The 13,082-nt window shown below is 39.9% G+C and overlaps 1 protein-coding gene across 2 annotated transcripts in view; it reads right to left on the reverse strand.

The window, feature by feature from the left end:
- The window catches only part of ATXN10 (ataxin 10), a 186,043-nt gene that overhangs the window by 103,021 nt on the left and 69,940 nt on the right, over positions 1-13,082 (reverse strand). For both annotated transcript variants that reach the window (XR_015556327.1, XM_087448747.1), the window contains exon 7: positions 3,069-3,234. Coding sequence is in view for 1 of the 2 variants with exons in the window: in XM_087448747.1 (XP_087304873.1) it covers positions 3,069-3,234 (166 nt within the window). In the remaining variant the exon portion in view is untranslated. The remainder of the gene's footprint in view (positions 1-3,068; positions 3,235-13,082) is intronic.

The following is a 13,082-nucleotide window of genomic DNA, read 5'->3' on the forward strand; positions in this document are numbered from 1 at the left end:
AACTTCTAACTTCAAGGATAACATATATATATTAATATGCATAAGTCATGAGTGTTTAGATCAATGAATCTTCAAACAGTGAACTATTTGGGCTTTTTAAAAGCAAACTATCGGGCCGGCCCCGTGGCTTAGCGGTTAAGTGCGCGCGCGCTCCGCTGCTGGCGGCCCAGGTTCAGATCCCGGGCACGCGCCAACGCACCGCTTCTCCAGCCATGCTGAGGCCATGTCCCACATACAGCAACTAGAAGGATGTGCAGCTATGACATACAACAATCTACTGGGGCTTTGGGGAGAAAAAAAATAAATAAATAAAATCTTTAAAAAAATAAAAAATAAAAAAATAAAAGTAAACTGTCTATAATTTTCTATCTATTAATATATAATAATTCCTCCCACCTTAGAGAAAAAACTTTTTGAAGGAAAAACAGAAATTTTTCTAAATATAAAAAGTTACATCAGGTAACTTCTTATTACAATATTGAAATAATCTATACTATAAATATAAGTGCCTTGAAAAGCTTTAAAGCCGTGATTTAACAAGTACTAAGTTTTACTTCCTTTTCTCTGTCTCCTAGAGAATTCATTTTTAAAAATTTTTTGAAGCACAGCTCACTGCTCCTCCTGCTGGAAACAGAGGCAAATCTATCTCTAGAAAAAAAAGGCAGCCCGTGAGTGAAGACTTTTCCCTCTTCTATCACAGAAATGAGAATTAAAATATTGGCCTTATCAGTGAGACCTAACACAGTCTTTATGACATAGCATAGAAAATCAATAGCAGAGTAACCTTGAAAAAAAGTATATTCACAAAGAAGGGAATATACTTTCATGGTAGAACAGTCATAATGACATAACACAGTATCACACACAACTGTCCAGAAAATGCTATGGATCAGTGTCCACATTCCCTACCTTCCCATCTGGATAATGGGTGGTCCTGTCAAAGGGCAACCCCCCTCACCTATTCCCATCTATTTGCCAAAGGGTTCCCTCTCTACTCATCATTCCTATCAGCATAGAAATGACTTCTCTATTATGTTTTTGAACATGTTTAAATCAACTTCACTGAGGCATATTTTACATGTAATAAAATACATCCATCTTAAGTGTATGGTACAGAGTTGTGTTGATGTACACAGCTATGTACAAAATTTCTATTACCCAAAATCTTCCTTCAGGTCCCTCTGCAATCAATTCCACCCCTCCACCTCCAGCTCCAGGTGACATCTGATCTGCTTTGTTATTATCGATAAGTTTTGCCTGCTACAGAATTTCACAGAGATAGAATCATTCAGTATGTTCTCTAGTCTGCCTGGCTACTTTCACTCAGTCTGTCTGAGATCCACCTCTGTTGTTGTATCAGAAGTGCACTCCTTTTTGCTGATGAGTAGTATTCCAGAGAAAGAACAATTCTAACTTTAAAACAGAAGAAGGAATAGACAAAAATAAAGAGAATTTCTCAAGTGAAGAGGAGGGAAATAGAATGAATGTAAGCTAGCTTTAACCCCTTAGTAAAGAAGAGATCTGAATGATTTAGAGTAGGCTTTAGGAGAATAAAAAAATACTTAAGGTGCTAACCAGGATAGTGTATGATTGGGAATTTCCTATAAAGACAGAAGAAAAAAACTCTCTGGAAGGCAATTTAGATATGCGCACCAAAAGCTTTAAAATTGGATATACCCTTATATTCAGCAATTCCACTTCTAAGATTGTGTCCAAGGTTAGTAACTGTGGAAATGTACAAAGATGGAACCACAAAGACATACTACACTACCGATCATAATAAACAGAAATAAGAGGGCCGGCCCCATGGCTCAGCAGTTAAGTGCGTGCACTCCGCTGCTGGCGGCCCGGGTTCGGATCCCGGGCGCGCACCGACGCACCGCCTCTCCAGCCATGCTGAGGCCGCATCCCACATACAGCCTAGAAGGATGTGCAAGTATGACATACAACTATCTACCGGGGCTCTGGGGGAAAAAAAAAAAAGGAGGAGGATTGGCAACAGATGTTAGCTCAGAGTCGGTCTTCCTCAGCAAAAAGAGGAGGATTAGCATGGATGTTGGCTCAAGGCTGATCTTCCTCACAAAAAAAGAAAAAAAAAAAAAAAAAACCGAAACCCCCACCCCCAACAACAACAAAAAAGAAATAACAACAAACTAAATGTCCAACCACAGAGAGTTGGACAAATAAATTATGGTACATTCTTTACTTAGAATGCTACACGGGCATTTTTAAAAGACATTCACAATGTATTGTTTGTTTATTCCTTCAGCAAATATTTGTTAAGTGCCTACTTTGTACATAGTACTAAGAACATAAAAGCCAAACTTCTGCCCTCACAGAGCGTACATTCAAGAGAATAAAAAACAGGAACTTATAAACAGACAGCATAGAATGATTACATTTTTAATATATATGTTTGTCCAAGTGTGTATGTATACACACATATATTTGATATTATCTGCCTAGAAAAATATATTAACTAGAATTTTTTTTTAAGTCATTAACTCCAGATGGTAGGAATAAGGGCACTGTTTTCCCTTATGTGTATTTTAACTGTTCTGAAATAAGGATACCATCTTCAACCATTTGGGCTGCTATAACAAAATATCATAGACTGGGTGGCTTATAAACAACAAACATTTATTTCTCACAATTCTGGAGGGTAGAAGTCGAAGATCAAGGTGCTAGCACTGGTGGGTTCTGGTGAAGGCCCTCTGCCATGTAGCAGATGGCCAACTTCTTGCTGTGTCCTCACATTGTGGAAGGTGTGAAGAATCTTTCTGGGCCCTCTTGTATAAGAGCACTAATCCTACTCATTAGGGCTCTGTCCTCATGACCTAATCACTTCTCAAAGGTCCCACCTCCTAATATGATCACCTTGGGCATCAGGTTTTCAACATATGAATTTTGGAAGGGGGGATGCCCACAAACATTCAGTCCATAACAAATATGTTACTTATGTAATATTTTCTTAAAGCACTTGAAAAAGAATTCTCATAGAGGACCTAGGTGAGTTAGAAAATCTCCCCGTTCTCTCTCACCCAAGATTACGAGATCTGTCCTCTTACCTCATCATCAGCGTGCTGCTCAGAGGTCAATCTTAGCACAATCTTGCACTGATCCACAAAAGTGCTTGCAATCAACTCAGCATGGCTCAAAAACACAGGGATGTCATCCTTGGTCAGTGGCTCATCACCCACTATTTTGGCTATTATAAGATCTAACAATGTAACCCTGTGAAACAAAAGATTCTTACATGAATATTTAATACTAAAATTATACAACACTAAAAATATTTATAGAGACAATTTTAAGAGAATATTTTTATTTTTAAATTCCTTACTTTTATAATGTCTAGCTAGGGAAAATATATTTCTTGTGAATAAAATTCATCTTCATCAATTACCTTTCTTTTTAAAATTTTGATTTCTATGATGTGACTTCGCTACAGAAACAAGCACCATTACTTTGAGCATGGAAATAATTCAACATTTCAGAAATGCTGCCAGATTAAGTTTTACAATACATCTACAATAATAACAATAGCAAAGTTAAGTGGGCTAACATTTATTCACTACTTACAATTGAGCTAAGCATTTTACACACATTATCTCATTTAATCTACACAAAAACTCCATGAGGTAGGTAATGCCATTAACCTCACATTAAAGATGGGTAAATCAGGCTTAGTGAGGTTAATTTACTTGCCCACTGTCACACTACTGAGCTGCCACATTAGGATTCAAGCACACAATTCAATCTCTGACTCCTGGGCCAGGTGCCTTAACCATTCATTTTACTGTCTTTCTTGTGAAAGTTGGCTTTTTTGTTTCATTATTTTAGTTCACAAAAACACAAATCTGAAGACCAAACCTATGCCATTTTTTACATCAATATTTAAATTATCACATGAATACTTCTATTCCATAACATCTTTCCTTCTCCTGGGAAAAACGAATCATACACAGGGCAATCTATCCAGCATAAATGAAGTAGGATGTTTCTCAAATTACATTTTGAGTTGGGATTATATGTATAATTCTCACTTATTTCTATACCAGAAAGGATAAGAGCATCTAAAATGCTTAGCAAATGGGGGAAAATACACTTACATTAGGCATGAGCATTTCTTACCAAAAGAAAAGTAGGAATTCCTTACTGCTTCAAGTAAGAAATAAAACTATACTTAACTCTTCCTGTATTTTGGACAAATAATGGGAAAATTCATCAGTCTGGAAAAATCACCCACAGATCTCAGCAATTTTCAAAACTCCTAAAACCTCAGATTTCTTGTAACAACTGTTAATCCAAAATAAAACAAATAATCCCCTCAATTGAGCATAAAAAAACAACAAAGAGTTTAATATTAGGATTTTTCTGTTTTCCCTTATTCACATATAATCTTTAAAGATGAGTAGGGCACTCTCAGGCCATAAAGGCAGGCTTTCCACTTTCCCCATGCAGGATGACTTTCTGGGAATGCTAAGGAGGATGTCACCTATTAAGTGTGATTCAAAAGGAACCCAAATGTCTGCGCTAAAAATATTCCTTTTAAATTAGGATAATCTGGCAGTTATTGCTGGCACAAGTCACGATCCCTGGCTTTAGGGAATTTATCACCTAGTGGACTATTACTCAAAACAGGGTGAAAGAGGAATGAGGGATAAAACAGGTGGGTCCTAAGTGGCGAAAGGACCCACCATTGGCGAAAGGCCATTTCTATGCCAGAAAACAGACATGTCTTGAATGATGGGCAGATCCTGGGGGAGTCGTGTGAGGGTGAGGACAGAAAGGCAGGCCACAGGGTGGTGGCAATCAAGGTTGTCCAGCAGCGACAGGAAAGCCCTGAGGTCTGAGGGAATGAACTGAGGGAGACCTGGAAGCTGAGCTCAGAGGTAAGGAAAAAGCAGATTTTGCGTTCTTTACAAGTTCTCCCAGAGGCAGTCCTTCCCTCAGACTTCTCCCTGGCTCAGGATGCACCTCTCTACTCTGTTATGTGATTATAAGACAGGAGAGCTAAGGAGATGGGTAGTGAGTGGTTTTGAAGGAAAAAACAGAAAAAAATCAGAAATGAATCTTTAAAATACAAAAATACAGGGCCGGCCCCGTGGCTTAGCGGTTCAGTGCGCGCGCTCCGCTGCTGGCGGCCCGGGTTCGGATCCCGGGCGCGCACCAACACACCGCTTCTCCGGCCATGCTGAGGCCGCATCCCACATACAGCAACTAGAAGGATGTGCAGCTATGACATACAACTATGTACTGGGGCTTTGCGGGGAAATAAAATAAATAATAAATAAAATCTTAAAAAATATATATATAAAAATACAAACCAAGCTTGACTATCACCTGAGAATAAATTGTACTTTATTAAATGATCCTACTTATATTCAGTAATCTGCCAAAAAAACTTTTAATGGCTCCCACGGCTAAGGAGTGGGTCCAAAAACTCTTCTTTGGTATAAGGGGCGCTCCCAGCGAGGGCCCTCACCTAACTCTCCAACTTCCTCTGCTTCTAGCCACCATCAAAAACCACCCTTCTCAGGCAGCCAGCCTGGTGGTGTAGTGGTTGAGTTCCCGTGCTCCACTTCAGCGGCCCAGGGTTCAGAGGTTCAGATCCCGGGTGCAGACCTATGCACCACTTATCAAGCCATGCTGTGGCAGGCGTCCCACATATAAAGTAGAGGAAGATGGGCACGGATGTTAGCCCAGGGCCAATCTTCCTCAGCAAAAAGAGGAGGAATGGCAACGGATGTTAGCTCAGGGCTAATCTTCCTCACCAAAACTAACAACCAAAAAACCACCCTTCTCAGGGCCCGCCTGGCGGCGTACTGGTTAAGTTTGTGTGCTCCACTTCGGCAGCTGGGGATTTGCAGGTCTGGATCCCGGGCACGGACCTATATACCACTCTCAAGCCATGCTGTGGTGGCGTCCCACGTACAAAATAAAGGAGGACTGGCACAGATGTTAGCTCAGGGATAATCTTTCTCAAGCAAAAAGAGGAAGACTGGCAAAAGATGTTAGCCGAGGGCCACTATTTCTCACCAAAAAAAACCACACCCTTCTCATAAAATAAAGGAATCATACACAGGACACATAAGTAGGAATGTTTTTTCCAAGATCATTTATTTTAATTGGACACTACATTTGCCATTCCATTTCTATGCCAGAAAACAGACATGTATTGAAATGTACTACGTGGTCAGGGAAAATAGGATATAACATGGAATGTCTTCCTTCTTGCAGTTGTGGGAGACCCACACGAAATACTTCCTTGAAGACATAACAGGATAGAAGTAGTCTGACAAATGCTATTTACTCATTGAGATTTATTCACTCAGGGGGGAAGGAAGCAAAAGCAACAAAGATCCAGTTAAAGAAGTCAGAGACTAGCTTGTAAAATCATTACACATAAGTGTGGAAGTCTTGCTTCCTTTAACCGAGAAATCATCACTTGGGCTGCCTCAGGCTCACCAGACACACCCCTCAATTCAGAGTCAAGCTTCTATAATTTTCTCTCTCAATCACTGGCTGTCATTTGCATTCTATTTCTAATTTGCTTTTGATTAAACAGTTACATACTCTGTCCTTAAAATTATGATTACTGTTTCATAAGAAAACAGACAGCAATGTACATAAGGATTTTAGGGGGAAATTCTATAGCAAAATTTATAAGTTATGCTTAAACTGATGCAGGCTACAATTTTAAAAGTCATTCTTATATCATCCTGAAATGGGTAAGTTTTTTATGAGAGGACTGAGTTAAGGGCAAAGAAGGAAGGGGAAGGAGTGAGAGAGTTTTATGAGCATTCTAGGGCATAAAATAATATTCTGTAATTCTGGAAATAAAATATCTGTAATTCAAATTCAAGGACTGACATCTCCAACAAATTTTGCATTTATATTTGAACTACTCCACATGTATAATAATTTGTTGAATGGCATGCCACACAGACCAAAAATTTTATTAACCTGGACAACAAGCTAACCAAGATATAGGCAGACTGCAGATGCTGAATTAATCTCATCAGTCCCTTAATAAATTACAGATATAAGAAGTTAGCATGTTGCGGAGAAAAAGGTCATTGATTTTGGCAACAGACAGACTGAGTTCAAACACTACCTCAGCTACCTTTGTAACCCAGAGCAAATACCTTAACCTATAAAGCCTCAGATCCCCGATGTGAAAAATGGCAAGAATAATACCTATTTCACAGGGTCTTTTTGAGAATTAAATGACAATGGCTATATGTTGTCTTTCATACATAACAGTGATGCTATCTGGAGGAAAAAGTCAAGGTCATCAGAGGAATAGTAGTAAGAGTAATAGTAGCAGAAACAACAAATCACATTTACTGAGTGATAATTACATGCCAGGCATGGAGAGCTTTATATATATTTCAATTAATTATCACAACAATCTCATGGGGTGGCTACTATTATTATCCCCATTTTACAGATGAAACAGAGTTCCAAAAGGTTAGGTAACTTATCCAAAGTAGTGAGTGGCACAACTAGCCTCTGCTGTTAATTACTATGCTATACAGATTATAAACTGAAAACTACGAGTGCTGCTTTCCAAGAGCAGCTAGTTTAATTTAATATTATCGAGTTCACTGGGAAAGGAGATCAGAAAATTGTATAAATGCAGGCTCTCATTTCTGCTGAATCAGACAATGTGAACTGATTTTGACTCTGTATCCAAAATTTTCTCAGCAAGTAATCTGCTCAAATAAACTACCAGGGTGAGGAAGTCAACTGTGACAACTGAAAGAACTAGCACAAGAGAAGAGCTTCAGAAGTTACTCAGCACTTTCCCTCCTTACCCACCCACACTAAGAGCAGGGACTGTTGCCTCACTGTCCACCGCTATGCCCCAGCGACCACCAGTAGGTTCTTAGCGAATACGATATTTGTTTTACTGACTGATCCTCAAACATTTCTTAATCTAATAGCCCCCAACCCACTATTCTAATTCAGGAGGTTGGGGCCACAGCCCAGGCGTTCCTCAGGTCATCTTGATGTGTGCTCCCAACTGAGAAGCAACATCGTCTCCCCAGAGTTCTCCAGTGAAGTTCCTTATCTGAACCAAAGAACAGAAAACTTTTTGAGTGACTGTCTTCTCAGTTCTCACAAGGATGGCACATAGATCCATTCCAGATGCATAGGAAAGAAGTTAATTCATTACATATCCCTGTTGAGAAAAACTCTAGTCTTTTCAATCCTATTAATCTGCCAACATATCTCTGAACACAGAATTATCCCTTAGTGCCTAAAAGGAGTCAATAGGGGACCCAAGAGCCTCTATTTCACTGCAAAACTCTGTGTGCTTCTGCCAAGACCCCACTCCACTCCTCCCCACACCACCCCCCACCCACCACACGTCAGCACAGACACCATCAGCACTAAACTCATGAGGCCCTTCATCCAACTGTTCAGGTCAGTCACCCAAGAGCTCAGAGCTCCCAGGTCACCCCTCAACCCCAGGACTCTCAATCCCAGGTGGCTCTGCAAGCTCAGCATGTACCAACACCTGGCAGAGGTTATATTTTACTTCTTGGTTTTTGTGCCCCTCTCACTACTAGAATATAAGCTCCCTGAGGGCAGGGATTTCTGTCTGGTGTATTGAGTAGGCACTCAATAAATATTTGTTGAATGAACCAAAAAACTTCTGTCACCAAAACAAGGCCTAAACTTGGCCTTCCTGCCAGTGTTCTCTCTCACTGCTCTCTTACTCCAGCCAAACTGGACTTCCCGACGTTCTCCAAAACACATCCAAAGATTCCTTCATCTGTGCTTGCCAGTGCTGTTCTTTCGGCTAGAAAATGTCCACACTCTCTTAACATGTGCTTGCAAAATACTGCTTACCCTACAGGCTCATCAAATGCTACCTCTTCCCTAAAGTCTTCACTTATTCCAAACCACAAGTGATATCTCCCTCTTCCTTCCTACCCCACGTCCCTGGAGCACTGTATTGGTTCATCTCCCGTGACATCTACCAAATACATTTTGTATTACAGTTACTAATACCCTTATTTTACCTCTTCTCACTGCGGTTCTCTGGTGAAATTCAGAGAAAGGCTATAGGACCCTTGAGAGGGTACTGTGTCTAATTGACCTTAGCATCTCCCTGAAGAACACAGGATTGTGCCCTGTTCAGAGCAAAGAATCAAAAATTACTTACTGAAATGAAGCAAAGCAAAGAAATTCTGCTATAACTAAATCACAGAGGGGTAGAAAGGGTTTGTCAACTCTGCTTTTCCCCTGTGTAGAGCACCATGCCTTTCTGCATTTAGGTCCCATTTCCTTTAACCCTAAGCGGTCAAGCATGTCAAAAAATGTGCTGGTATAACTGCTTCCATGTGTGTATATGTACAATTTAGAGGGCACAACAAACAAAAATACAAATCTTGAGCCAGAATATTTTCTATTGGTATTTCTTGAAAACGAAGTTTGCTGCAGCTAGAAATCTGGCTAAGGCGAATTACCATGTGAAATATGAACTACAAAGACAGATCTCCAGTAAAATCTATCTCCCAATGAAACTGAGGGCTTAGATCATCATTCATTTCTTCACTCATTCATTAAACTCACATTTGTTGACTGACGACGTCCAAACCACCAGGCTTGACATGACATCAATGTTAGAGACAGATAGTGATCAACGGACATCCAGGAGAAATAAAAAGCCAGATGAAAGAGAATGATTCTTTCTCTTCTTAAAGGTATTCAATTGGTATGCCCTCATAAGTGTGCTGTTGGGTGTTTTAAGTTTTTTACGTATAATGCAAATGCTATCTCACCTTAACGGCCTTCAGCCGTAGGCAGCACAGTGCAGTGGTTGTCAGCACTGACTCTGGAGCCAGGCTGCCTGGACTACATCCTGGCTGTGCCGTCTCCTAGCTATGTGACCTTGGGCAAGCTACTTAAGCTCTCTTTCTCCGTTTACAGATCTACAATGTATGGACAATAACAGAACTGATCTTCCAGGGTGATATGATGATTGAGTTAATATTTGTAAAGTGCTTAGAACAGTGCCTGACTTATATAACAAAAGCTGTGCACATGTTTGTTAAACAAAAAATTTTAAACGTTTTCACTGATAACACATTCATAGTAAAAGCAATTATTTATCATAGCACAAAATGTAGAACAGAGGTGCAGTTGGTTTTTTTTTTTTTTTTGGGTGAGGAAGATTGGCCCTCAACTAATGTCTGTTGCCAATCTTCCTCTTTTTGCTGAGAAGATTAGCCTGAGCTAACATCAGTGCCCATCTTCCTCTATTTTGTATGTGGGATGCTGCCACAGCAAGGCTTGATGAACGATGCGTAGGTCCATGCCCAGGATCCAAACCTGCAAATGCCAGGCTGCCGAAGCGGAGCACACAAGCTTAACCACTACGCCACCAGGCAGGCCCCCATGAAGTTGGTTCTTAAGTGACACTTTTTAGACTTTGGATGTGGTCAATTAAACGTTAAATTTCTGACTTACCACATTTTCTCATTATGAAAAGAGCAAGGTCTTATCCTAGAATACCATTTTAACACCTCACTGTACCTAGAAGGGTTATAACTTAATATTTGGTGCCCAAGGATAACAGTCTCTTTTCCTACCTTCCATCCTGGAAACAGCTTTGCTGTGCCTCCTTGGAGTTCTGACGTTCTCTTGACCATGCAGAAACAGACTGCATGGACAGAGGGATATCTCTGCTGCCCCCCAAAATATCAGGGACTATAAAATTGTTTTTTTGACTGACATAGCTACTCCAGAATGATAATATTACTATTACCTATATGACAAAATAATGCTACTGAAAAGCAGTATCCCTTTCTTGAATATTAGTGTGTCAGGCAACTTTGGTGTCCTTGGCATTTAGCAAACCATAGAAACTCAATGAATGTAAGTTCAATTGAAAGTTAGGAATGAAGCTCCACAGGAGCAAGCATCTAGCAACTGCATGCTTTAGGTTAGTATTCTCCAAGCTTTTTTGATCAATAAAAAAATTTTCATCACACCTCCAATATATGTAATTTATAGATAACCTACAATTGTCAAACTAGATAATAAATATTAAAAGCTTAATTGCTTATTTTTTTTTAGATAAGTAAATATCTTTTTTTAGATAAGTAAATATAAGCAGATATTCTAATATATTCTTGCCATACTCAACAGGCTCGTCTTGCATAACCCACTCTGGAGACTACTATTCTAGCAGAGCAACTACAAACGATGGCTGTCATCAAATAAAGGACACAGACTTAAAGAAAGAGGGCAGCAGCGCAGCTGAGCAATTCTGCTCGTTACATGAACTTGAGGAGACTTAGGCAAAGTGACAGGTCCTGGGGGACTCTCCTCCATATCCTCCCCTGCTCCCCTGCCCTCTCCCTTGCCCTGGTAGCTCTTTTTAGGCACATCTTCAGGGTGTCAGTAGCCCAGAGATTTCCAGGTCACTATTTGACACCTTGTCCCCTAGAACATGAATGAAACAAGGAAGCAGAGCTAGATATGGCCATGCTGATGGTTACAATTAAGAAGCAGTAGCAGTCCTCAGGCTCAGCACTGCCACTGACCAAAGACTAGTATCTTGACTCAACAGTTCCTACAGTGAGCTTCCCCAGAACCCTGCTAAGCCAAGCCATCTACTCTCAGTAGACCAAGCCATCTGCTGTCTAAAGCAGCAACAGAGACAGCATCCTAAAGACATGTTTCAAGAAATGTTTGATATCAGCTGAGTATTCTGTTCCAGTACTGTTCCAAAACTGATTCTGGCAGGTGTTAAGGATACAGAATTCACAAGATTCAGTCTTTGTCCTTGAAGAATACATATTATAGCAGAAAAGCAAGTAAACATGATAAACTTGCAGATAAAGATGCAAAGAATTGCGCTAGAAGAACCAACAGAGAGCAGGTAATATCTGATAAGGGCCTATAAAGCATGAATATATATTCACCAGGAAGAGAGGTGGTGGTCAGGGCATTGCAGACAGAGAAAAGGACATATGCAAAGCATGAAATTACAAGGAAGGCCTGAAGAACTGGAGAATTTTCTATGTGGCCATAATGTGGTGACTGGGGGAGAAAATAGAGAGGAGTTGGAAATGAAGCCACATTATGAAGGGCCTCATATGCCGTATTATGGAATTTAATTACATTCTGTAACAGGTTATATACATGCCACTAAAATGGCAGGATAAGATCCATGCTGGTAGTACAGTAGATAACAGAGGAGAAAGGAAAAACAAAAATTAGAACAATCAGACTTTTGGCTATTGCCCACTCATGTTCACAGCAGCATGATTCACAATAGCTGAAAGGGGGAAGCAACACAACTGTCCGGCGATGGATGACTGGATAAGCAAAATATGATATACATAAACAATGGAATATTATTCAGCCTTAAAAAGAAAATTCTGACACATGCTATAACATGGATGAACCTTAAGGACACTATGTTAAGTGAAATAAGCTGGTCACAAGAAAACAAATACTGAATGATTCCACTTACATGAGGTACTTAGAGTAGTCAAATTCATAGAGACAGAAAGTAGAACGGTGGTTGCCAGGGGCTGGGGCAGGAGGAAATGGGGAGTTGTTTAATGGGTATAGTTTCAGTTTTGCAAGATGAAACATTCTGGAGATTGGTTGCACAATAACGTAAATATATTTAACACTATTGAGCTGTACACTTAAAAATGGTTAAAAGGGTCTAATTTTATATTACGTGTATTTTATCACAATTTTTAAAAAGGCTATAACCAGAGTCTAGTCAAAGATGATATAAGGGTAAACCACAGCTATGACAATAGAGTGAATTCACAAGATACTGAGATGGTATGCTCGATCAAGCTTCCTGACCAATGTGAACTAGAAAGCGGAGGAGGAGTCGAGGATGACTCTGAGGTTTCCAATTCAGTAGATGATCTTACATTAATCAGCATACTAGATAAACCTTTTCAGGAGAAAGAAAACTCATTTGTTTACTCCTGCTTTCATTCAAACAAATTTTCTTTTAGCACCTGTTATGTGTTAAGCACTGTCTGGGAAATGAATGATACCACAGGATAAAAACGATCAAATCCTTGCCC

The sequence above is a fragment of the Ceratotherium simum genome, chromosome 25 (assembly GCF_057802395.1).
Source record: "Ceratotherium simum simum isolate JZ-2026a chromosome 25, ASM5780239v1, whole genome shotgun sequence".
Taxonomy (NCBI): domain Eukaryota; kingdom Metazoa; phylum Chordata; class Mammalia; order Perissodactyla; family Rhinocerotidae; genus Ceratotherium; species Ceratotherium simum.